Raw genomic sequence first — 25474 nt, forward strand, 5'->3', positions numbered from 1 at the left:
TTACGGAAATATAATTTTTTAAAAAAAGCAGTGTGGGTCAGAAAGGTCTGTGTAGACCAGATAGAGACCACAGGTTGCCTCTTTATAAGCTCTAAGGGTGGAGGCATTCTGGGAAGGCTCCTTTTCCCCAGATAGTTTCACCAATGACACTGACTGGAATTCTTTTTGAGCAGAGCTGATTAGATATGCTCTGCACTGTTTTTCTCCAGTAGAACTTTCTCTTAAAATGAAAAATAGTTTCAGGAATACTTGTTTCTTCAATCACTGAAAAATAATCAGCCATTAATACCTTAGTCCAAACTGAATGAAGTCTTTGGACACTTCAGATTGTTAAAAGAGACACAGAGGAGGTTTTCTCCAATACCATCTGGTTACAAATTGCCATTCTACCATTGCTCACATAATTTCTAGGAGTGGAGACCTCGGGCCATCCTCTCGGTTGTCAGAAAGCTTTAGTTGATTATGATAAGCCAAAATCTACCTCACTGAAATTCTCTGTAGCAGTCTTCTGAAGCTATACAGTATATGCCTCATAATTTCTTTTTCTATGAGAATACACCAAACACCTGAAGGCATGTTTGTGATTATCTCCACTCTTTATCTAAATCACTAGCTATTCTAGTCATTTCTCTTCTGCATGCATCACATCACTGCTCCCACTGCTCGTGAGCAGGTCTTTGTTGTAGTGCTCAATGCATAGTTTTGTAATTTATTCAAACGAGACTTGCAGAGCAGGCTGAGTTTCACAGGAGGTGGGGAGCAAGCCCTATGAATTTCCGTGCTCAGGGTTTTCACATGGTGTGGTACATAGTTGATACTAATAATTTATGGGAAGGGAGAAAGGAAGAAAAAAGAAAGAAAAGGAAAAGGAAAGAAGGAGAAAGACAAGAGAAAAACAAGAAAGCAAATGAAGGATGGAAAGAATGAAGGAAGGAAAGAAAAGAAGAAATGATGAAAGGGAGAGATAGAAAGGAAGGGAAATACAGTATCTCTGAATGAATTACTAATGTGGTTTCCAGATTCTTCACTTTTTCTCCGATGGACATACCTCTGTCACCTCAATTCTTAGAACGTGGGACTTTAAACTATGGTCTGAACACGGACTAGTAGGACTATTACCTCTCTTGACTTGCACCTAGATGGCTATCGATGCACCCTGAGAGTGTACCAGCTATTTTTTGTGGGAAGCATTCTTGCTGGCTACTAAGACAGCCATGATTATCATTGTGTTTCTTCTTCTCCCTGCACAAACTGTTCCTAAGTCAAGTTTCTCTAAATCCTCTTGTATGTGAAACTGGCTGTTTGAGACCAAATTCAACACTGTGTATTTGTCCCATTAAATTTCACCTTATTTGCAACCTAACATATACAAAGACTTGTGTTGGGTTTCAGTTTTGCTGTCCACCCAGTGCATTATCTCATTGCCTCTGCTCTCAGAACCATTGCCAGTGGAGAGGTGGGGTGAGAGCCAGCTGAGGTCAGTGGATTGGGGGAATGCAATCAGCCTTGATGCCTTCAGCAGGACAGGCATAGGTGGGGCCCTCTAGCTAGGGTGCTCTGGGGCCAAAGAAGGGAAATAACTCGCAGAGTGAGGGGATGGGTCTCAGAGACAAGGTTTTTGATGAAAAAGAACTCTGCCTTCTTCCCAGATCTATCTAAAGCTTGGTCTGACCATTACACTGTAGAAACAGGAAGAGTTGTTTCCTTATTTGCTTTCTCCCTAAACACATATTGAGTTAATTAATTATTTTGCAGAGTCTCCACATTCTATCAGTGTCCTCCCTGAACTTTTTTCAGGGGAGATGCATGCATGTGTTTCTTATCCAGATATGACATTACTGGCCTCATGATTCAACACTGACCTTTAAACCTCATTAAAGCAATGCTGATGACAAAAATGCCACCTTCATTTGTACAATGGTTTATGCTTTTGGAAGCACTTTTATTTAAATTCCCAGTAGGCCTTAGATCCTCCAGTAGCCTAGTGAAAAACATAGAGATCATGGCTCACCCTGTCCCATTGGAGCTCACAGCCATAGACAAGGACATGGGCTCTAGCACTTCATGAGGGCCATGCTTACTCCAGAGAATTATCAAAAACAGACCTGAGGGAAGTCTGCGGAAGGGCTTCTGATGGAAGGCTGCCTTTGTACATTTCACTTTCTTCTTAGTAAAGTGATTCTGTAATCAGGTATAAGCCTTAAGATTCTCATGTAAGGAAGAGCTTGCCTTTTTCAAAACCTCTGACTAGCTTCGATCCTTGTGTCCTGTTTCTTCATAAAAAGGAGAAACATTCTTCATTATGTTTTGTTTCTTCATTAAAAAAAAGGGAAATATCATTGGATACTTTGTTTTGAGACATCGTTTGTCTACAAATACATGATATTACATATACAGCAGAGATTGTTAAAATATCAAAAGAAAGATAGTAGGTCGGATTTATCAGAAATTTGTCTATTTTATTGGTTCTACTAAAGAAACAGCTCTTGGAATATTTTATCTTTTGAACTGCTTGAATTTGTTTAAAATTATTAATGCATTTTACCTTCTTTGTCTTGTACATTCCTTAGGATTTGGAAAACTATCATTAATTTTTATTTCATTTATTTTTAGTTTTCTTTTAATAAATATATTAAGAATCTGAATTTGCTAGGATTAGCTCTTGTAAGTTTTGACATTTCTGTGTCACATTTGTTAATTTTACATATTAGACTTTTTATTGTCTTGAGTAACTTCATGGTGTGTGAAGGAGATTTTGGTTTACTTGCTGAGTCTAGAATTACTGAGGAAGACATCTTTCTTCTGTGTAAGTGGTTAAAATTTTTATTTTGGTCTTGTTCTATCTTTGGTTACTAATTTTTTTTTCTTTTTCTTTTTCTTTTTTTTGTTTTTTTCTCCGGTACCGGGAACCGAACTCATGATCTTGCGCTTGCCAGGCAGGCGCTTTTGCCGCTGAGCTATATCCCCAGCCCCTGGTTACTAATTTTTAATGGTGTTGTATTTTAATTAGGCAGCACAAAGGTATATTAACTCTATATGGTTAAGTGGGAGGAATTAACAAGAGTCAAAAAGAAAACATCAAAGTCGCCATTTTGAAGGAATACAGGAATCAGGGCATTCAATGTTTTTTGACAACCTGTTAAGCACCAGACACTCTGCTAAGCAGAGTAGAAAGAAATAACATTCCTTTTGTGTCTTCAAGAAGCATAAAGAAAGAGAAGTGATTGTGCTGGTGAATTAGAAATTGTGTTCATCGTCCTCATACTTTCTGATGCATTACAGAAGTACAACACATCTGGCAGGATCACTAAACAGAATGTCTGGGTTTTCTGAATGAATAGGACAATCACCCAACAGTGGACTTCTTGTTTTCTAATTGTTTTAATATTAGGGAACTATAAAGTTCACACACACACACGCACACACACACACACACACACACACACACAGAGTATACAAGATTAAATTAATCTAAATAACCCACCCATTTACTCTACCAGAAGCACACAAAGCCCTGAGGCGATTTACTCTGAAACAAATGAAGCCTAATTGAAACTTCTCAATGCACAGATCCCTTATAAGGCTCTGGCACTGTGCTCATACGCTCATAAGTTTCTGTCAAATTTGTAAAGATTTGAATTATTTTTTCTAAAAGAGATTCCCTGGATCAATCCCTGTGGTGAACACATTTGCCCCTATAAATGTCTGTATTGCCAGAAAACTATTTATTTAAACATCAGGAGGTAATAGTTTTTGGTTGATTTTGGTGAGGAAATGAACACATATTTCTGAATAATCATCAAATGCTTTGATAATTTTATATGTAAGTATGTATGTATGTCTGTTTGTACATATATATGTATTTTGTATGCATGTATGTATCTATGTAATCTTACCTTATGTAATCTTATCTTATCAGGATGGCATGATATGTATTAGGGTTGCATGAGATCTTTTTTGCTGGTAACAAATGACTGGCCCTTGGTATTTTGGGGGCTAGAAAGGTGATATCAACAGGGACTCTCAACAGGGAAAGATTTTAGTTCCAGGGGCCATAAGGACTCACCCAAAAAATTTATCTTTCTTCTAGCTCCAGCACCCAGCACAGTACCTGGTGTGCAGTAGCTGTTTAAAAAATACATTTTACATGAATGAAAGAAAAATAACAGGAAATCTGTAGAATTATCTGAACAGAGCAGCATGACTGAAGTTTTAGACAGCTCATTACAATATAAAACAGGAATGAAAGCCCTCTTTTTATCACAGATAAAATATTATGACTCACAGAAGCCTTCTTCTTTGTATAAGTGGAGAATTTGTGTATTAATGGCAAAATTATAGTGGGTCTTTAGTAGGACAATTGAAGTTGTAAGCCATGACTTTATGAGGTTGGTAGACTGAACAATTAGGAAAAACATATTAATTATGGAGAAAGGCCAACACCAACCACACTGCAGGCCTATGGGGTAGTCTGTGGCCATGGCGATCATCTGTTATCTGTAGGTTTCTTGTGAAAATGTAGCGTGACTCGACTTCTGTCCAGAGGCAGGGTAGTGGTGGTGATCACTCTTTAGTATTGGTATGAGAATCCAGTATTTCGAAAATTTCTTTGTAATTAGGTCCCATAAAAGGAGACAAGTTGGACAGACATTTTCAAACTTTCAAACAACTGACATTGCTTCTTTCTTTTTTTTACCTAGAAGCAAATTTAGTTAGCAATTTCTACTCCTTTTCCCATCCAGTCTCTTCCTGCCCTGCCTCTCCCATTCCCCCTGCAGTGAAGGAAACCTGTGATTTGAACACAGAATATCATCAATTGTATGAAAGCAATTAGCGCCTCATTTCAACTCACCTCCTGCACATATGGTGGATGGCTCAGCAGCTAGAATTTCGATGCAGGATTTTTTCAAAATCTAAGGGAGAAAAAAATAATAAGTCAATTATATAAGTAATATAGTCAATAATACTATATTACTATATAATAATAGAGCCCACTTATTTTGTTAAAAGATAAAATTAAAACAGTGCTTTTAGCTACTGTGATAGGAAAGTTTGAGGGCATTAGGTGCAGTGGGGCTTGGAGGGAGAGTAAGATCTGTACTATTATCATCAATGGCAAATATTTAAAGAGCCAGATTATACTACGCACTGTTGTGTTCCTGAAAAGTGGACATGAGCATCATTCACTTGTTTATCTCCCAATGGATATTTATTGAACCAATGATTCGCCAGTCGTAGTTTTAGGGAGGTTTAGTGTAAAGTTGCAAAAATGTGCCTTATGTGTGACATGATAAATGACAGTGGCCAGTCATGTGGTGGGGGCAAGGATAAGAGGGGGGGCAGTAGAAGCTATGAAGTTCATAGCAGAGAGATTCAGGGGTAGATGTACTGCAAAGGGCTTCACAAAAAAGGTAGAAATTGAGGTCAGTGTCAGATGGAGAGGAACTGGTTAGAGGCCGTTAGGGTCTAGGTAGGGAATAGGAAGTGCAAAGATAAGAAAGCAGAAATATACACACTGCTTTAGTTGGCACAAAAAGAGCTCGCAAGGCAGAAATAGAAGTCATAATGGATAGTGCAGGAGAGATAGGGTGGAGATGGCCAGCGCCATAGGTGCTGCATAGTCAGATTACTCAGGGTTCCTGTGTTGTTAGAACAGTCTGGAAAGTAGGCTTGGTAGCCTGCATGTTGTCCTTCACTCTTCAGGAGGATTCCCGGAGACTTCTTCAATTGCAATGCTCATTTACAAATTTTGTCTTGTAAGACTGAGGGGGCGTCCTGGAAAACTCCATGATCTCACAGGGAGTAACTAATGAAGGCTGGCTGCAGCATGGTATTTGACTGATAGAATTTAAACTTCTCTCCACCATTTATAAATCTCTCTTAGTGTTGAATTCTTATAAAATCCAAAGCAAATATTTTAAACAAATATGGGACACTGAGTTCACTTACTAACCAAATGAAGTATTTTTTCTTGGGCCTTAATTTGAAATTTGAGATGGTTTAAGGGACTAATGGAAACCATTTCTTTACTCATGAAAGGGCATTTGCTAACGCAACTAACGACATAATTATACAATTTAAAGTCTGTAAGGTAGAAATCATCTTTTAGCACTGGGAAACACACACTGATATATTTCTTGTTCAGTTTAAGCAACACATACACCATAAAATAAAATAAAATAAAATTCAAAAAAATGCCACAAATTACAATAAAATGACAGACTCAAAGGAAAACAACGGAAAGATGATGCAAGAAATGGGAATAGTACCTCAAAAATATGCTATGAGAAGCTTGTTTTTTTACTAGGAGTGGACTTAGTTCCAAGCTTTCTAGTAGCAAGTGAAAAAAGACAGAAAACGTTTATGAGTGTCTCAATCTGTGGAATGAAAACAAATCAGTTTCTCAGAAGAGATAATATTTACCCATTCCAGAGAGAATTCTGGGCATCCTCATGTAGAAGCATTGTGAAAGAAAATGAACAAATAAGTTTAAGAAAAATCTCTATCTGATGTGTAGATGACAAAACATTAAAAGTTATTAGAAAAAGTGCCCTCACAAACATGTCCTTTAGGTAACTCCATATGCCTGAAAGGTATAAGTTAGTAGCATTTCTTTCTTTGACATATATATATATATATATATATATATATATATACACATAAAATGCAATCAGATAAAAGATGTAACAAATTACAGTGAAGTGATAGGTCCAAGGGAAATTTTTTCAGCTACTTTTCTGTCACTCTGTACAATGCTGTACAACTTTTGTACTTTGCTTTCCTTGTTTTCAGCTCCTTTCTGACTCTGCAGTTGGAAGTCGAAGTTGTTCCTTCAGCTCTTGCTTCCTCAACTACAGCCCTCACCTCCAAACATAGGCACAGCCTCAGTTCCTCGCTTGTGCCTGAGCCTATCTGGAAGAGAATGTTCTGGCTTTGACATCCAGAATGTACAGCAGGAAGAGAATGTTCTGGCTTTGACATCCTGTGTGCATCTCTTTTGGAGTCAGTGGTCCTCACACACCTGGCTCTGGGCTCCTAGTGTCTGTGCTGAGCTCCTGCTTCTCCTTTGCTGTCACTCTGATGTAGCAAAGGGGATGCCGAGGCTATATGCAGGGCACTTATTTTTCCCTGCTGGCATTTCCATCCTCTCTTTTCCTGTAGTGTGTCCAGTCTTTCTAGACATCTAAGCCTGTAGCAATGTCCTCGGACCTGGGCTTGCAGGGATCCTGGTACAAAACAACTCATATCCCAGGTGACATTTACCCCTGCTTGAGTGAAGATTGGCCCCCACTCACCCCTCCGTGTGCTGCTATTGGGCTCTTTCTGCCTCACGGCCACCTCAGCCATGGTTGCCATGACTGAGGGATACAGCCACCCCTTTTGACATATCCTCAGGCACAAGACTCCAAACGAGTCATAACTGAAGAAACTGGATGATCTCAGAGGAAGAGCCTCAGTAAACAGTGGCATTACAACCACACAAAGCTGTGTTTTGATGTTTTAAAATTCCTCAGTCATTTGACATCTCCTAATAAATAATTTTATCATGCACAACTAAAGATTTCAAAATAGTCCAAGAATAAAAACTGAGCTATTGGATCTATCCTGCCCCTATTTCCTCATACACAATATTTTCACTCCTGCAAATTCTTGAGTTAAAGTCATATTTTTGAACCAACCCAACATTTAACCTGGGGTCGGTAAAAAAGATACTATTAAATCTTTGACCACAAAGACGCACTAGTAGGGTTTCTGCAATAAAAACACACGCTCTAATCTCTGAAAGTATCTGCAATTAGCAGATCAATTTAAGGTGTGTATGAAGGGCCAAAAAATATCAGCCAAAGGCTGTGATTCAATTGAGTAAAAACACAGCTTTCTCAATCTTAATTTAAAATATCTGGAAGAGATGCATGACAGCTAGTAGAGTAAAATTTATCAGAAAGGGGGATGGTGAGGATTTGTTTGAGACTGGTTTCTATTAGCTTGAAATGTCTGTTTTCAAAAGGTGGGAAGTCATAACGGTTCCCAGACTATAAAGTCATCTGTCTGCCTAAACTGCAGCAGACAGCAGATCCCTAGGAGATCAGGACTGGTGTCCGTCTGGGAGTGAGGAGGTGGAGGACGCCTTCCCCGCCCAGGCAGCAGTAGCCATGGAGGAGGTGTAGACTCAGCACTGGGGGAGACACTGGGGTAGCTAAATCACTAGGTGGAATGGAAACAATGTGTGCAAGGTTAGGGTGAAGTCAGAGGTGGAGGGGAGGGTATGACTGGTCCACAGAGGAGGCCAACATCTCCACATGCTCGTTATAATATAATGTGAGGAGTAGGGTCTTAGCCCTGGCCCTCTGCTCCCCTGATTTGTGTTCCTTGGTGAGTCTTTAAATTTTCTGAACCCCAATTTTGGGACCAATTTAACACACTGAGTAATAACTAAGAGTTTGGAATCAAACTGCTGGGGTCATGAGCAGTCCATGGTGGGCAAGTTCCATGCCCTCTCTGGGTCACAGTGGAATAACAATATGCCACCTGAAGCACTAGCATAACAGAGTTGTGTTGAGGAGATAAACGAAATCATGAAGGTAGAGCATAACACAGAGTTTGGAACCTGGTACATCTTTAACAAATAGTAGTTATAACCAAGAACTTGGGCTCTGGAGACAGGTAAGACAGGTTTGACGTCTGAATGGATTTATGTTCAAATCCAAGCCCCACTACCTACTGGCCCTAGGAATTTGCACAAATCATTGAACCCCAGAATCTCAGCTTTTCTATTCTGCATAATGGGATAAGAAAGACACTGACTTCAATGGGCTATATCATAATTTGGTAAAGTAAAAGATACAAATTCATTTCTTTTGTAAAATCAATTGGACTTTGTTCATAAAATTTATACTGGGTTGGAGTGCGGGACAGTGAGATTAAGGAAAGCTAGAAAGTTTTTGTCTTACAGACAGAACTAGACAGATGTGATTGATCAATAGACAGTTAACCCTTGGGACTTCAGCCAGCACGTGCACGTCATGAAAATAAAGCACCGAGAGATGTGTTCAGAACAATCTGGTCTGTAAAACACTTAGGATGTCTCACACAGATTCAAACAACAGTAGCTGTGTGCTGTTATTACTACCGCTGCTATGATCCTTGGACAAGGATCAAAGTTCGTATATACTTCAATCCCATCATTGGCTTCGTGCTTAATCATATTTTCTGAAACTGAACCAAGGTTAATAATATTTTCTTGCCAACCTTTGGATAGATTTAAAGAGAAAATAGATGAGAAAGCAAGTTTGAAACCCATAAAGAACTAAATAAATGCAATGTGTTGTTACTGGTAGGTTTACTTTTGCAAACCTCGTTGGATTACTGCGAGAACAAGAGAGAGCAGATGGGAAAGAAGTCTGCCAAGTTATAAGAGCTTTAATACATTTAAAGTGAAATTCACTGTAAACTAGTTCAGGTTGCATATGAGTTTGGGTTTTTGGATTCTAAAAATCTAACATCCTTTGTCATAAGGTTCTCAGCTTATGAAGAGATTTCTCAAGAATCTTTAAACAATTGTATTTGCACAGAATTATTAGGAACCTCTCTCTTACAATAGAAATATCTATTTTAAAAAAATCACTCTACTACCTATTTTTTCAAATAAAAAGAGCTTTATTTAGTTGGCCACTTCCTACTGAAGAAGGTTTTGGTGTGTGTTAATAATGGACAAGTCTCCTTTATCCACTTACAGTGCAGAGGCCTTTTGCTTTCACATATTTTCAGAAAGTTCTTCAGAGTGTGTTCCTTGAGCTCTCATATGTTGTGCAGGGGACATTCTGGTTTTAAAATGTCTGTGGCTTATTAGGGGAATGCAAATTAAAATATCTTTGTGATTCCATCTTGTTTCAGTCAAAATGGCTAGCATCAAGAACACCAAAACCAATGAATGCTGGCAGGGGATGTAGTGGGAAGGTCCCCACTTTGTTGACAGGAATATAAACTAGTACAGCCACTGTGGAAATCAGTATGGGACATCCATAAAACTAAAAATAGAAATATCATTTGACCTAACTCTATTTCTCCTAGGTGTACCCCTGAAAGTATTCAAGACATCAAATTATAGTGATCCTTGCATACCCATGTTAGCAGTGGTACAATTCACAGGAGCTAAGCTCTGGAAACACCCTAAGTGCCTATCAACAGATGCTATAAGGAAGAATGAAATCATGTCATTTGCAGGAAGATAGATAGAATTCAAAATCATCACACAAGCAAAATTATCCAGAATCAAAAAGTTAAGTATTTGTTGCCTGCTTCCTCTTACATAAGAAATATAAACTAGAAATACATACATCAGTGAATATAATAGATATGATAGGAAACTGGAAGGTAGACTTAGAGATGGGATGGAGTTAGAGAAAAGGCAAGAAAAAGAGGGGGAAAGGATTGAAAATGATCAAGGTATGTTATACTCATATATCAATTCCCCAAAACAAACATTGGTAGTTTCTGTTACAATCATTTACAGAAAAGAAAAAGATACCTGTGGCTTGAAGTAGGCTGTTGGTTAACAATCTATTGAGCAAATACATCCAGCAAGTTCTCAAATACAAAATCCTAGCAGTTTTCCTTATCCTTGTTCTGTGTAACTCTAAAATCTAGTATAAACTCTGCCACCTACGTCCCAGTGAGGCTACCAATGACATATCTCTATATCCACCTACAATTTAGTATAAACTGACAACCTGCAGAGTACTTAACATAGTTTATAGTTACGCATTTGTTTTTTGAGTGCCCGGCCACTGTCTTTGTAGATTATAAACTCTACAAGAGCAAGGGTTGGATTTCTTTTTACCCACTGCCATATTTACAGCACTTAACCTGGCACAGAGTAGGCATTCAATAAATACTTATAAATAAATAAATGAGTAAATGACATACTTCCTGCATGGTTTCATAAGCTAGCACTATTGCATATTATGAATCAATTATTTTGGCCTTATGAGCATAATTACAAGATCTACTGAATACAAAACCATATTCCATATTTTGTACACTTCTCTCTTCTTAAAGAGACCCACCCACCCTCTCTGGGGACTGCCTTCCCAGGAGGACTATTTCATCATTTCCATTTCTTTAATGGCTAATCTCTTGAACAATAATGCCATTAAGTGTGCCATTTTTTTCCTCCTAAGATCTAGTTTAGCTTGTTTTTTTTTTTTTTTTAGAAGCCTTGATCCCTTTACTTGGGAAAAAAATATAAAGGTCTGAATTGGGTGGGTGGTGCTCAGGTTTCTCTGAAGGACCACACACACGGACACAGCTGCTGGCAGGAAGCACACTGGGTAAGCCCAGAGACCAGAGCTTTCAGAAGCAGCCAGGCAGCCTGGTACATACTACTGCTCATCTACACTTTCAGGGTCATCCATGTTCCCGTGAATTTTGAAATGATTTAACATATAACATGTTAGTACAATGTTAAAATGACATAGTTACTACTCCTAATTAAACTCTACTCAACATTTGAAACCAAATAGGCTCACCAATTATTAACAGTAGACACTACCCTAGGTCCATGTCAGTTCTACAAAATCTGATTCTGAAATACGAATTGAATATTATATGCACATCATTTTTGGGACTCCTACAGGATTTTATGTACACTGTATATCATACCAAATGAGACTATTACATACAAGGAACACATTATTAAGGAGTTAACAACATATTTTAAACAACATATTTTGCTACCAAAACATGCTGAGGGAGTGTGCCCAGCTTGCTTACATAAATACAAATTTTCTCTCTGTTACTTTCATACTGAGTGAGAACCTGGTCAAAAGGAAGCAGGACAAAGGACCTTCTCAAACCAAGGAAATTCATTTTTTCCCCACCAGCCCACTTTCCTCTCATGTTTTCTGAAGGAAAGCTCAGATAGCTGTGAAATCTTAAATGTGGTTTCTTTAGTAAGATGAGCCTGTTGGCCTCCTGCATATTCCTGACGGGAGTGGCCTTCTTTGGAAGCTGATTTCATCCTAAATTTCTGCTTTTGCTTTTATAATGAGTTTTAGCAGATTCCTTGCTAGAAGAGGAGGAGCTGCCAAAGAGCAGGAGGGAGCTAAGTACTGACCGAACATAACCCCCGCAATCTTTGCAGCCTCTTCAAGATATGGGCATCTGTATTCCTTTGCGACATTTTAGTAGGCTGAACAGAAACAACAGCTTAGGAAAAAATGTCTGGCCTGGTTGTCTGCAGAGTCTGAGTCTAATTAATGACTGCTGAGGCAAAATGATTTTTTAAAAAAGATTTTCTGCCTTACTACAGGAACTACAATTGATTCTATTTAGGGTTTTTAATCCAGGCCTGCACCGATGTGAATGGAGTCCAGAATGTCATCTTTTATAAATGCAATCTTGGAGCAAAGGGTGGGGGAAGCACTGAGCCTGAGGAGGATTTTACAAGAAACAGAGCCACCAAACTGCCCATTTGTGGTGCAGCGCAGGTCTTCTATGGGTCACAAGTGCTTTATGATGCTCTGGATTGCTTTATAATTAATAAATATGCAAAACACAGTACTGGAGATGCAACACAGGGGGTGGTCTCTGTGACTCCACAGTTTGGCAAATGTCCCTGAAGAATGATGCGTAGCATGGAAGAGATCCAAGGACCAAGCAAGAGGTTCCAATAATGGATGCCACTGGAGTTCAGAGCAAGGAGAGTTTGTGGTGGAGGAGAGACCAGGGCAGGCTCCACGGAGAAGACTGAGCAGTGCTGGGGTTGAGACAAGCCTTGAAACAGGATCTGAATGGGACAAGGAAGAGAAAGGGCTTTTCCTGCCAGTGACATCTAAGTCTGATTTCCGAGAAGCACTGCTGCTGCTGGGATGTGCCTCCCCACCTGTGAGCCATGCAAAGAGGATTTCTTCAATGAAGTCCGATACCTTCCAGGACTACAGAACTGCAATAACTGTGGCTGTAATGGGCAGGAGAGCTTTAACTGTTCTCAGTGGGGTCATGGTAGAGAGGGGGTGAGGCAAGCCTAGAAGACAGATTCTGCTTCCGTCATAGTTTTGGTAGGGCTTGGGCCAGACTTGGGGAGTGCATTTCTTCTATCTTCCCATGAGTGCAAGAGAGAAATCAGCATAGGAGCTGGTTTTTATACATAAAAACAGATTTATACATACTGTGAAATAGATTTATTCCCATTTTGCTGAACTTACAGATATCCTGATAACAAAGATGTTCATGCCAATGCTTGCAAGACATTCTTAAGGACACTGCTGTGTTTGCTCAAAACTTCTTGTTTATTGTTGATCGAACACCCAGAAAGCTCTATGTGCTGACTCAGCCTTGAATTCACAGGAAGCCAAGCACAGGCTTAGATAGCTATTCTAGGGAAATGTAAGGAGATAAGAGATGGCTTGGTGGGTGACAGCACCCAGCTTCTCCTTCCCACAGACAGTGCCTCTGCTTCCAGGTACTGTCCTCAACTGCACACGAAGTGGGGACAGTTGGCAGGAAGAGACATTGTGGTAACAGGGTCAAGTGTCAGGATTTAAAGCTGCCAACCCATTTCATTGTTACCTGAACTCCGATTTTAGGCAGGATCCTGTTGCTTTGCCTGCACTTTTGAAAAGGCCAACAAAGACCCAAGAGCCTCTCTGGACCTTGCTTCCTATATTCATTTGAGGGCTGGTGCTAAATTCACCAGTTGTGGTCGGTGGAAATTCCCCAAAGAAGCTGTAATAAGAGAAGGCAAAGGAAGAGTTTCTCTCTCTACAGTTATACTGATTTAAAGGGCACAATCTTCCAACTATCCAAATTTTTCCTTGTAATTTTATTACTGTGTTCTGAAGGAGCAACTAGAAATACTGTCATGAACCTCAAAGGTAGGCTCTTGTGTGAGTGTGGCAGGGAAGATATTCCTTTTGGTCTGAATATGCCTCTCTGCAATCTTTGTTGCAGTCTGTGGATGTCTTAATTCACTGGCTACAAATAATTGCTTAGGCAAAATAGCTGGCCTGAATGTCTGCAAAGTCTGAGTTTAATTGTCAAATTGTCACTTTCTCATGACGATGAAACTTCATCCGTTGACAGGGGTTGGATTTTCCACCCAGCTATAAAAGGCAGAAAACTCTCCTGCCCACTCACTACGCACTCAAGCCAGGCCACACAGATTCTGGTCTTGATCTTGCCAGACTATAACTATGGGAGCTATGTCAAGCCACATCACATTTTTGGTATTCAGGGTCTTCGTCTCTGAAGTAGAGCTTCCTCCTCTCCTACTCACATTATTCAACAAAGTTTGGTGGTCATTCCCGTCGTTAGAGCAAGGCCTAGTCTATTCTGATCACTGCTTATTGAACTGCATGGCTTTGTAGTATCTACTTTATAGAAAGGGTAATCACATCTGCATCACATGGTGCTTGGTAGGATGTGATGACATGATTATCTACATTGATTTGCACAGTGCCCGGCACATGGTGAGATATAGATTCTATTTTTTTTTTTTTTTTGATCTTCCTAGGAAACAGGTAGGAGAAAGAATGCGCTCTGGAGTCATGAAGCCTAATTCTTACCCTGCCTCTGTCTTTGAGCTGTGTGATCTTGGACAGGTTATCTGGGATTTGGTTTCTTTGCCTATAAAATAGGTAGAGAATCTTTACTCAAGGGCAATGTACTGTTTGTTTGCTTGTTTAGTGTGCTACGGATTGAACCCAGGGCCTCACACATGCTAGGTAAGCACTCTACCACTGAGCTACAGCTACAGGTGCAGCTCATGTATGGTTTTTAAATACAATAATATTATGTGGGATAAAGGAAAAATGTTTATGGTCTCAAAATGAGTTCTCTACAACTGCCGATTTCCTTCTGCCTTTTCCCTGTCTTTCACAGAGGAGAAAGTAAAATGGAAAACAAGTGAGAGCGCTTCAAAAAATAACTCATTATATAAATCTGACATATAAGGGCTGCTTTCTTAAAGGTGAGAGGATTACAAAATAGGGAAAAGACCAAGAGAGGCATCAGACTGAGGCAGCAGAGAGGCAGGGGTCTGAGTTCATCAGCCTGGGCAATCATCCCTGTAATCAGCGCCTGGGAATCCTAGGTATTTCATTTCCTCAGACACTCACATTCAAGTATCAGGGAAAGAGTAAGACTCTGGCGCCAGACCTGAGTTCAAATTCTCCACTTGATCAATCCTTTGTAACTCAATTTCCTCACTTGTGAAATGGAGATAATAAATCCTTCTTCAGAGAGAGGCTATGAGGTAAAATGCTTAGTGGAAAGATGCTTAATAATCAGGATTTTTCTTCTTTTTCACACAGGCACAGACCCTATTACCACTGATTCTGAATGTCTGCTTATTCATCACCCAGAGGGGATATGGATAAGACTTCCTGAGCCATGACTGCAAGGTTGCTTTACTGTCAGACTTTGCATCTGGCTATTGTATCCCACTGCCCTGAGAGGAAATACTGTGGCCTTCAAGTCGACCTGCTTCTTTGTCCTCTGTCATTCTCCACCTTGAGTACTTCTCTTTTCTTCTCCTATGCACCATTTTAGGATCATGCTTTGCAAGGACATTCTATCCATGCTCTCCCAATGGACTGTTCCTTTTTATCCTTTAGGTCATCTCCTCACAGGAGTCTGCATTCTCTGTCAACCCATTTACTCTTAATCTCTGGGATACGCTGTTTGCTTTAACCAGTGATCACAATTTAAATTATACACTTAGTTACTTGTTTTTACATGTCTTTCCTACTAGATCATAAAGTCCACTGGGTCAGGGCCTCCACCCAATTCACTTGTAACTGAATGATCAGAACCTGCCATGAAAGGATCTCAATGAATATTTGATCAACTAGTAAATATTAGTCCCTGTATCTTAATTTCTGGTTTGAAGATACAGTCTTTATGGGCAGAAAACTTTATGAACCATGTGAATTTCTTAGAAGCTGCTCTGCAATCTTAATTTTGAATAATTAAGCCAGTCCTACTTTATTATGAGAAAACAGCTGAACAGTATCCATAGGAACAAGCTAGAGCAGATACTTCAGAGAGAGAAAAGATGAGGGCTTTCTTTTCAATACCATAAAGGAGAAACGAACCTACTTCTTAAAAAGAGCCAACTTTTAGGCATAATTATTTGTCTGATTTAAGAAAGATGAGTTCTACTGTGCTTTTCCTTGTTTCTCTGTCCAAGCAAACCAATTAACAACTGCCATAAACATGAGTTTTGAGCACTGGCAAGATCAAAACCACTAGTATAAATTCCAGATAAAAGCTCCTAAGAATGTCATCATTTAGCTAAAAGTCTGGAGACTGAAGTCTCAAATTATTTTTCTTCCCTTTTTGGGTCACTGTTGCACTAAAACTTCTAACATATCCTTGGAGTTATTTCCATTTGAGCGTGAGGGGAGCTTTACAAACATCCGGGCTCATGTTGAGCTTGGGTGAGTTGTTAAGGCTAAAATATTCAAGGACAACACTACTTTACACAGATAAAAAGATTCTAATTGTTTGTGTAGGAACCAGCTCTTGAATCATGTTAGTCAGTGGCTCATAAGAACCTTTGAACAGATGAAAGATTTGTCCTTGTTTAGAATCCAGCTATCTGAAGGCAGGTCTGCTATCATAGCCTCCTGACTGGGCTAATGCCTCTGGCGTCTCTAATCTTGCTCCTATGTAACATGGACACTTCCAATAACTCTTCTCAAATATCACCTCTTGTGTGTTAAAAAAATGTTTCAGTTATTTTATGAAGAGGTAGAAAAGAGGAGATTAAAGAAGATTAATGAAGAAATGATACAGTGCTAGAAACATGAATTACCCTGGGTTGATCAGTACACATCGTATACATGTATTGAAATCTCACACTGTATACCATTAAGAAGTACATTTCTTACATGATAATTAAAAAGTAAAAATTAAAAAATGCTCCAGTGATACTACCCACTACCTGAAAGCTAGAGTCAAAACCCTTTCAAGGCTTTTGCAAATTTGTTCCAATCTGGTGTTCAGTCTTGTTTTCTATTACTCCTGAAACTCTCCTACCAGACAGTTAGATGTTATCACTGTTGTCCCAAATGTGCTCTGAGAAAGAGGCCAAGATGGTGCCATCTCTTCTCTGGCAATGGCCACCCCAATCCCCAGATCTTTCAGTGATTCCGATCTGTGCAAAGTTCTCATGAAGGCTCCCACCCAGAAGAATCCACCTCTGAACTTTAGGAGGCTGCATCATCAGCCCCAAATCCTGCTTAGTCGCTTCACATTGTTGGGTTGTTGTTTTATATGATATTTTAGTTTGAATTGCTTATATTATCATATGTGCCCCACAGTGACCCCAGAAATGTAAAGCTGGGTTCCCTCACTTGTGGACCCATCACTGGGTCCAATACTTCTCTACCCTTTCAGTAATTCCCAGTTTTTGGTCAAGGTAGTTTGAGCGGGTTTTTGTTCCTTGTCAACAAATACATCTTGAATAAAATAATTGTCATTTGCATATATTGAAGATAGGAATTTCCTATTTGATGCAGGATTTTTTTCACAATTTTCAAAACTTAGAGTCACATATATCATTTTTCTAAAAGTATACCTGGCCCCTTTTTTTTTTTTTTTTGGTCTTTTTGAGACAGGGTATTACTATGCAGTTCAGGCTGAACTTGAGCTCACTTTGTAGCCCAGGCTGGTCTCCAACTTGCAATGATCCTCCTGCCTCAGCCTCCCAAGTGCTGGGATTACATGCAGTGGATAAGATGAAAATTTCCTATCTGTTTTTTTTTTTTTTTTTGGTACTGGGAATCAAACTCATGACCTCAGGCTTAGCCAGGCAAGTGCTTATGCCGCTGAGCTACATCCCCGGCCCAAGAATTTCCTATCTGATGCAGGAATTTTTTTCACAATTTTCAAAACTCAGAGCCACATGTATCATTTTTCTAAAAGTGGGCCTGGCCTGGCCCACTTATTTTTTTAAAATGCAGATTCAAAATAAGCACATTCCTTGGATGCATCTCCAGTTGACTGCAACAGAATCTTCTGGGAAAGGGTCTAAGAATTGGTATTACAAGCATGACTCCCAGGTGATTTTTGTGCATATTCTAGAAAATTGAGAGGCTCAGAGGAAGCTGATATTAATGCCCATCACACGATGAGGATGGGAAGTGGAAGAGGAAATGACTCATGTGCGTTGAGTACCTATTATGTGCCTGGAAGGATAGTGGATATGTCACTTGTTTCTTGGCAATAATCCTCAAAAACAAATTTCAACCTTATCAATTCCTTTTTGCCAAGAAACAAGTGTCCAAAGATCTATAAGTGGCGAGTGCTTGTGCTGGCACTGAAACTCTGCTAATCAACTCCCAAGTTCAGCTTCCTTCTTCCTCTGCTTTCCACTCTGCTGGAGCTCCTAGCAATCCATGGGGGAGCGCAGAGGCCACACAGAGGCACAGCCATGCTGGGGCTTCCTAAGTCTATCTGGGAAAGATACTGGGGCCCCAGCCAGTAACCCCTAGACCAAGACCCCCTTAGGAGGGCAATAATCCTCTGAGCTTTGAATTTGTACCCTGAACCCCAAGTCTGGAGCTTGGTGAGCTCCCACTGATGACCGCAGGATGCCTGGCTGGTCCTACCTACAGGTGGGCATTATTACAGGTACAGCACATGCATAGGCTTCTAGGCTGAGGCTTTAAAGGCCACAGCATCCAATATTCCAGCCACGGGCCTGGCCTGGACATGGAGGGTGGAGAAGTGAGGCCCCAGAAGCAAGTGTCCCCACTCACCGTCCAAGTAAAAGCCATGCATATATGGAGGGAGGGATGGTAACTGCGCAAACCCTGGAGAGCACGGAAGCTCAGCCTGCACCTCAGACTAAAGACCCAGGGAGCAAGTGTTCCAGGTGATTTCAGGGGGTCTGAGTCACCTCTGCTGGGCAAGTAACGCAGGTTCGGCCTGCTAATACTCCAAAGGCAGCTTGTGTGCAGTCACAGCTGGGAAAGTGGGGTTGGTCCAATGCAAATGACCAGCCACCAGTCTGCCAGGTATGAGAACTGAGATGCCACCTGAAGTTTGGCTCACTGTCCACACAGGGTCCATGTCAGCTTTTAACTTTCCTTTGCTGGGTAGAGCTGGCAGAGTGTGAGGAGAGGAACAGCATGAGAGGCTGGAAGGAAACAGGGGACACAGACACAAAGAGACACAAAGGAATGTTCTGTCAGGGAGAAAAACATCAGCCTCGGCGAGAGGGATGAGGGCACTGATGGCGGACTGGGGACAGAAAGTGCGTGCTGTCCCCCTTGCAGGATGCGCGCTACTCACAGAGTGGATGATGCCCTGCAGAGCCTGGAAGCCGTCATTCACGGGGAACACGTGGTCCTTACTGTCCGCAATCCGGGCCAGCTGCGAACCCAGCAAACACAAACATACACGGAGACACATCAGGCAAGGATGAAGAGAAGGAAATAAAGCTGCCGCATCTGGGGCTCCCACCTCCATTTAGAACCTGGAGGACCTTGAGGCATTCGCTGGGCTCAGGGCCCTCTCCGAAGGGTCTGCAGTGGTAATGAGCTTACCAGTGGCTTCCTTGGAGCAGGCCCGAGGGGCGGCTCCAGCTTTTACATTTGTTTTAATACTTTTCTCCTTGGAAGCAGAGGTAAGATTACCCAGCTGGATGAATATTTGGCAAGGGTTGGTATATTTATGGATTTGGGGACAGGCCATTGGCTCGTTTTTCTCCCATTCACCCAAATTCCTGTTGGCCACTTTATTTGAATAAAACAGACTCAGGTTTCCTTTCAGAGGAATTTAAAAAATAAATTCAGGCTTTGGTGTTGGGTGAGGCCAATGAATAGGGACCCCACCTGTTCACCCAAACCGTGCGTGAGGAGAGGAGTCTTGCTGTGGCTTTACTTTATGGAGCAGAGGACTAAGAGCAAGGAGAACCCAATCTGTGAGTTTTTCCACCCAAAATCTTTGTGTAGCTCTGCGATTGCCACAGCCAGAGTCAGTGCCAGTGTGTACAGAATTAAAAGTGCCCTTTTCTGTTTTTACTGACTGCAAAAATAACATATGCTCATTGTTAAAACCTAAAAAAGTCCAAGAGAGTTGGAATTAAAAGGCACTTGTAATCCTTCCATATCTGTGGTCTCTCTCTACTTGTCTTTATTAACAATTTGAAATATACAGTCTTTAATACTTTTTCAGTGCAAATACATGTCTATTTAGTCTAAGAGGGCATATACTCCTTTCACGGCTTTATAATCCTATTTTATTCATTTCACAACGTAGCATGAGCATTTCCCTATGTCATTATAACAAAAAGGAATCATGAACTCCACTGAAGAACATTTATGTAGGTTAGTAGATTTCCAGAAAAGTGGTTTCTATGTATTTGTGTAGACTTTTTGCCTCACTTGTCCAATTCTTTCCATGTTTTGAATTGAAAATGTGCTGGGTTTTTCATAGGCAAAGGGAATATGTATCATTTAAATAATAATACAATTGTCAAATTAAATGAAAAGAAAATAAGTGTTCAAAATAACCCAGATCTTCTCAATTTACTCTTACTGGGAAAGTCATCTGCGAAAGACACGGCTTGGAAGGTCTGTGCTGAAGACCCCTAGCACTTCAGAAAATGGTTTCACCTTCTTTACACACCAGTGATTCCTTCTTGAATAGCATTTCTGGAAAAATAGCCTATCTGAGGGATATTTATCTTGATGATGTGTCCTCCGTATGGAATGCACAGGGTTTTCATTATGCATGAGGTCAGTATGTCCCCAAACCTAAGAATATCCATAATCATACCTGTGTTTCATTGAAATCTTTCACACCAACGCAGTAAACGATGGCACCGAGATCTCGGGATCTGTTGGCCTGTGTCAAAGAGACAAAGGACATTAGAGAGAGGCAGTGGTAAAAGCACTCTTGTTGGAAAGGCTAACTTCAACGATCAGGTATTTGAGCGCCAACTCTGCCAGGTAACACACTGAAGAAAGCAATCCCTGTTCCTATGAGGCTCACATTCCACTTAACATCACACTTTAACATAACCCACAACAGCCTGGAAGAGAGTGATTAGTCCAGTAGGAAATGTCGAGACAGTTCCTCTTCTAACCCTCAAATGGATTTTTAATGTCACACTTTTCTTTGTAAAGGCAGCATAGTAGCACAGAAGATTGTAGCCATTGGAACCAGATATATCAAATTTGATGGGTGGCTTTCCTCTGTACAGTGTTTGGGAGATTAAATGAGATAACATGTGTTAAGGACCTCACACGAGGCCCAGACCCATATAGGTGCTCATGTATGTCAGCATTCTTTATGAATAAGGCCTTTTTCATTCCTGTAGAATAAACTTGTTTTTGGTTGGTCTATATTTGAATAGGTGAACACATGACCTTCTGTACAATTTATCATTGAAAGGGCAGCACAATAACATCCAGGTTTTGGTTTGATTTTAATATTTGATCTATTAAAGGTTCTGATATTTGTTTTCCAGGTTCTCCTGTGCTATAGAATAGAAATCAGAAGTTGTTGGTGTCTATAGTTGGTGCTCAATAAATGATTGTGAGCATATAGTAAGTGCTTAATATGTGCATGTTGATTTGAATTGTGTTATCTCCCCACCTTGGTGCTCAAACCCATTTATGTCTAACACTGAATTTTGGAAAGGACAGAAACATATGCCCTTTTTCCTCCTTCATGTTGGAAATATTTCCTGCTGCTTTCAGGAAAAGTCAAATGTCTAGGGTCAGTCTAACACCAGTTAGATCTGCAATAGCTCTATGATGTTTCTCCTGGAGTCAGGCTTTCTGTAGAATTATTAAGAATGGCACGGTTCAATTTCTTTATATCTCAAGCTTGAGTTTTCTATTTTCAGAAAGCTTTCTATACTAACATTGACATTCTGAATATTTTTCCCAGTCTGTATGGACCATACCTAAAATTCCTTCCTACTGACCCTTATTTTAAACCACCAACACTCATCATTTATTTTATTTTCAGTTCTTTCCTTATTAGGATTTTTACTTTATTTGACCATTATTTAGCACCCAAATAAGCCATTTGGCATTATCACCACATAGTTTCAACCTTAGAATATAGAAATGTATGCTTTCCCACATGCTCGGGGGAGTGTGTCATACGACTTGTGTACTTCCCTGCACTGAGGCATCCTCTGCACTAGTGGGAGAAGGAATAATAAAAGCAGGATCGATTTCATGGTAAGACCCATGAAGGCAGCAACTGTGTGTCACTCCCTTCTGTGTCTCTAGTGTCTAGCGAAGCGCCTGGCACATGCCAAGCTCTCAGCTACCTCCAAATGAATGAGTATATACCTCGCACTCATGGAGACAGCAGAGTTTAAGGAGCAATTAAGAGTCTGAGTAAGTGTAACACTGTGATTAACATCTCCCAGAGCTCCCTCCCTGCCCATCTTTCTCCCTCCTGTATTTCTTTTTACTTTGGCCTGAATGAACCTGTGTCACTCACAAAGCTCCAATACAGTCCCATGGTTAAACTTGGTTCCTTAGTCCGGGGGTACATATACCTTAAATCTAAACGGAAAGGATTTCCTAAGTATAACAGAACTTTGCAGTTCTGGAGTACCCTTCTTTTTCTAAGTCCAAATAAACAAACTAGAGGCTACACTTATAGAATTCTTTGACTTGCATTCAGAAGTAATTTTTAAAAAGATAAAAAAGGAAAGAAGAAATACAGAAGGGAGATCATAACTAACTTTGCAACTGATTACCACTCAATTTTGGCTCTTAGAGAGTCTCAATGATTAGGATGTTCTAACAAGACTGGCTCTTATGTATTCCAAGCAATTCTTTCCCTTTCTCTTGATTTAGTAGAAAATAGGAGTGGAAATAAAGGGAAAATGGTACCAATGCTTTCTGTTAAAAATGATACATAACATTTTAAAACTGTTAAAGCAATACAATGCCTTTGGTAAAGATAAGGTATATGTATTTTCATCCTTCAAAACAGAATAACATGCACAAATTTTGAAAGGGAGAAACATGTATTACATGTAATGCATGAAAATTCAGTTCTGAAAATGAATTATTATTATTTTGCATATGAAACGTTATTCATGAGTTTCATAGACAGTACTTATAACTTCGCCTGAGTATAAAGTACAACCTTTTGGGGAGAAGCCTCGTTTCTCTGTTTTTTGTGGGGCTTAGAAGATGGAACCTAGGATCACAGGGAGGCTAAGAACATGTTCTACCACCGAGCTATACCCTCAAGTCCCCAGGTATGTGTTTCGACACTGGCCAAACCATTGCTTACCTCCCTCTCTGAATAGAAAAAGAGATCTTCATGGAGTTCCCCATCAGTCAAAGCAATGATGACACTTGCTGTCCGGTATCCTGCTCAAGAGAACACAGACCAACTCAGTCTTCTTGCCTCACCCAGGAAACTTTCTCTCAGCCTTAGGATTTTGTCACCTAGAAGTTCAACTACCTAAAGTCAATATTGTGAGAATCACCAACTTTTCTTTGGGGCCTGGATGCAGCTCCGGCATGAAGAATGGCTCCACAGAGACAGATTAAAGAGAGAATTTTTGGCTTCCAGGTTTCTTAGCTTTATCTCAACAAATGTCTGAATCTGAGCTTGTCGAATGGATAGGAGTTCCTAACCAATGAACAAGAACGCTTCCAGTGAGCCAAGTGTGACTGTTTCCTGTGAGTAGTCCGTAAGACTATCATCCTGGCCTGAGAGCAAACCCTGTCACTTGGGGTTTTTAGTCCTTCTCACATGCTGTAGTTGACCACAACACTATCCTTTGAAGACAGTTTGGCAAAAATTAATCATCATCGTGATTTGCAAGCTGATTGGAAGTATTACAGCAGTTGACTAAACCTACTAGAATTCTTTCAGTGATACTTAGACTTCTACTGACAATATCATAGCTGATTTATTTTAGCAAGTTTTCATAGATAGTGGGCCTGCTCTATTTGGTGCAGTTCAAATCAAACAGGAAGTAGACATTTCTACAAGACTAAGGAGGAAAATCCTTACTTCCCCCCTATCATATTGATATCAAGTGTAATCTTTTAAAAGATTTGTCTGAGATAAAGAAATAATAACCATGAAAGTTGTGGTAATAATAGCTAAAATAATAATGATAGTTATTTCTATTACTAATACTCTACTAAGCATGTCCTTTGTATCCTTTCATTTAAATGAAGAAAAGTCTAGACCAAACAATTTAAATAACATCCATTTTATATTAATGAAGATGCTTTTAGATCAGAGGACAAGATAATTAGATTTGACATTAAAATCCAAGACTTTAGTAACCAATCCAAGTATTTACTAATTTAATGAATTCAGCATGCAAAATTATTCATGGGAATTACAGCTTGTGTTCATAATGGAACCTTAATCATTCTTATAGTATAACTTGACATTAACAGGGCAGTAGAATTTGACTTGGAACATGCTGTCTTTCTATGCCTCTTTCTGTGATGAGATGTGTGTCCAAAGATTATTGACAATATTGAACACACAGTTTAGAACATGAAATTACTGAGGCACCTTTTCAGAAACAGAGGAAAACACAATGCATTTCATAATGGTAGTTTATTCTCTCATCTTACCTTGACTGTTTTCATAGTAAATCTGCTCACTGGCCTGAAAAACACATGAACAAGCCATTAGACATTTAACCACTGTGTACCACTCCAAATAGCAAACTGGGTAGTAGGCTGGCATTGGATATGCAGCCAGGGCAAGTCTTGGTTCTTTATGTAATTCACCCAGGCCTCACTCGGTGATGTCAGTGGATGATATTCAGGTAAAATTATTCTCACATGTAATGTGAACATGGATGGATGTCTCTCTTCTCAGAACCTTGCACTTGCTCCTCTTAAACTCACTGGAATTCTGTCTCAACCTCTGATGCTGCGATCCAGCAAAGGTCACTTTGGGAATTGAAGGGACTTGTGTGTTTTGTGATTCATGAGTACCATCCAGTCATCAGTTAACAAACCATCAGTGTCAGTAAGGAAGGAAAAAAAAATTGTTTCTTTAGATCGTTGGATACAGCTATCAGTGTACATAGTGTACAAGTTTATAAGGACAAAAATTATACTCTTTTGCTACAAGGTGTTGTTCAGTTGTCTTAATGCATGTGCTTTATCTCATGAGCCATCCTTTGTTGGTATTTCAATAACACTCTTCACAGTTGGAGTTCAAAACTGTCATTACCCTTTCAAATCCTTCATGCATGTACGTGTCTCCTCCTGGTAGAACTTTCTGGAGTTCTTCTAGGCCTTGACGAATCTGTTCCCTGAAATCCAAAGATAATCTGTTAGTCTTAGCAGAGCATTTTAAAGTAAAATTGGTATGCTGTTGATAGTGATATGTACTGGTCTTAGTTCCAAGGATACTGATGTATTACCCAAGAGTCCCCCAAAAGTCACCAGAGAGAAAGTCTTTGTATTACACTACCCATGCAGGGTCAGCCACGGCACAGGAT

General features: G+C 40.0%; 1 protein-coding gene across 1 annotated transcript in view; it reads right to left on the reverse strand.

The window, feature by feature from the left end:
- Antxr1 (anthrax toxin receptor 1) overlaps nt 1–25474 on the reverse strand; it is a gene marked incomplete in the record, with an annotated part of 213545 nt that overhangs the window by 127168 nt on the left and 60903 nt on the right. Inside the window, 6 exon segments of the mRNA XM_013514693.1 lie at nt 4853–4913; nt 19300–19380; nt 20788–20856; nt 23281–23360; nt 24594–24627; nt 25204–25285. Coding sequence (XP_013370147.1) covers nt 4853–4913; nt 19300–19380; nt 20788–20856; nt 23281–23360; nt 24594–24627; nt 25204–25285 — 407 coding nt within the window.

Source organism: Chinchilla lanigera, unplaced genomic scaffold (assembly GCF_000276665.1).
Source record: "Chinchilla lanigera isolate Chin_1 unplaced genomic scaffold, ChiLan1.0 scaffold00023, whole genome shotgun sequence".
Lineage (NCBI taxonomy): Eukaryota > Metazoa > Chordata > Mammalia > Rodentia > Chinchillidae > Chinchilla > Chinchilla lanigera.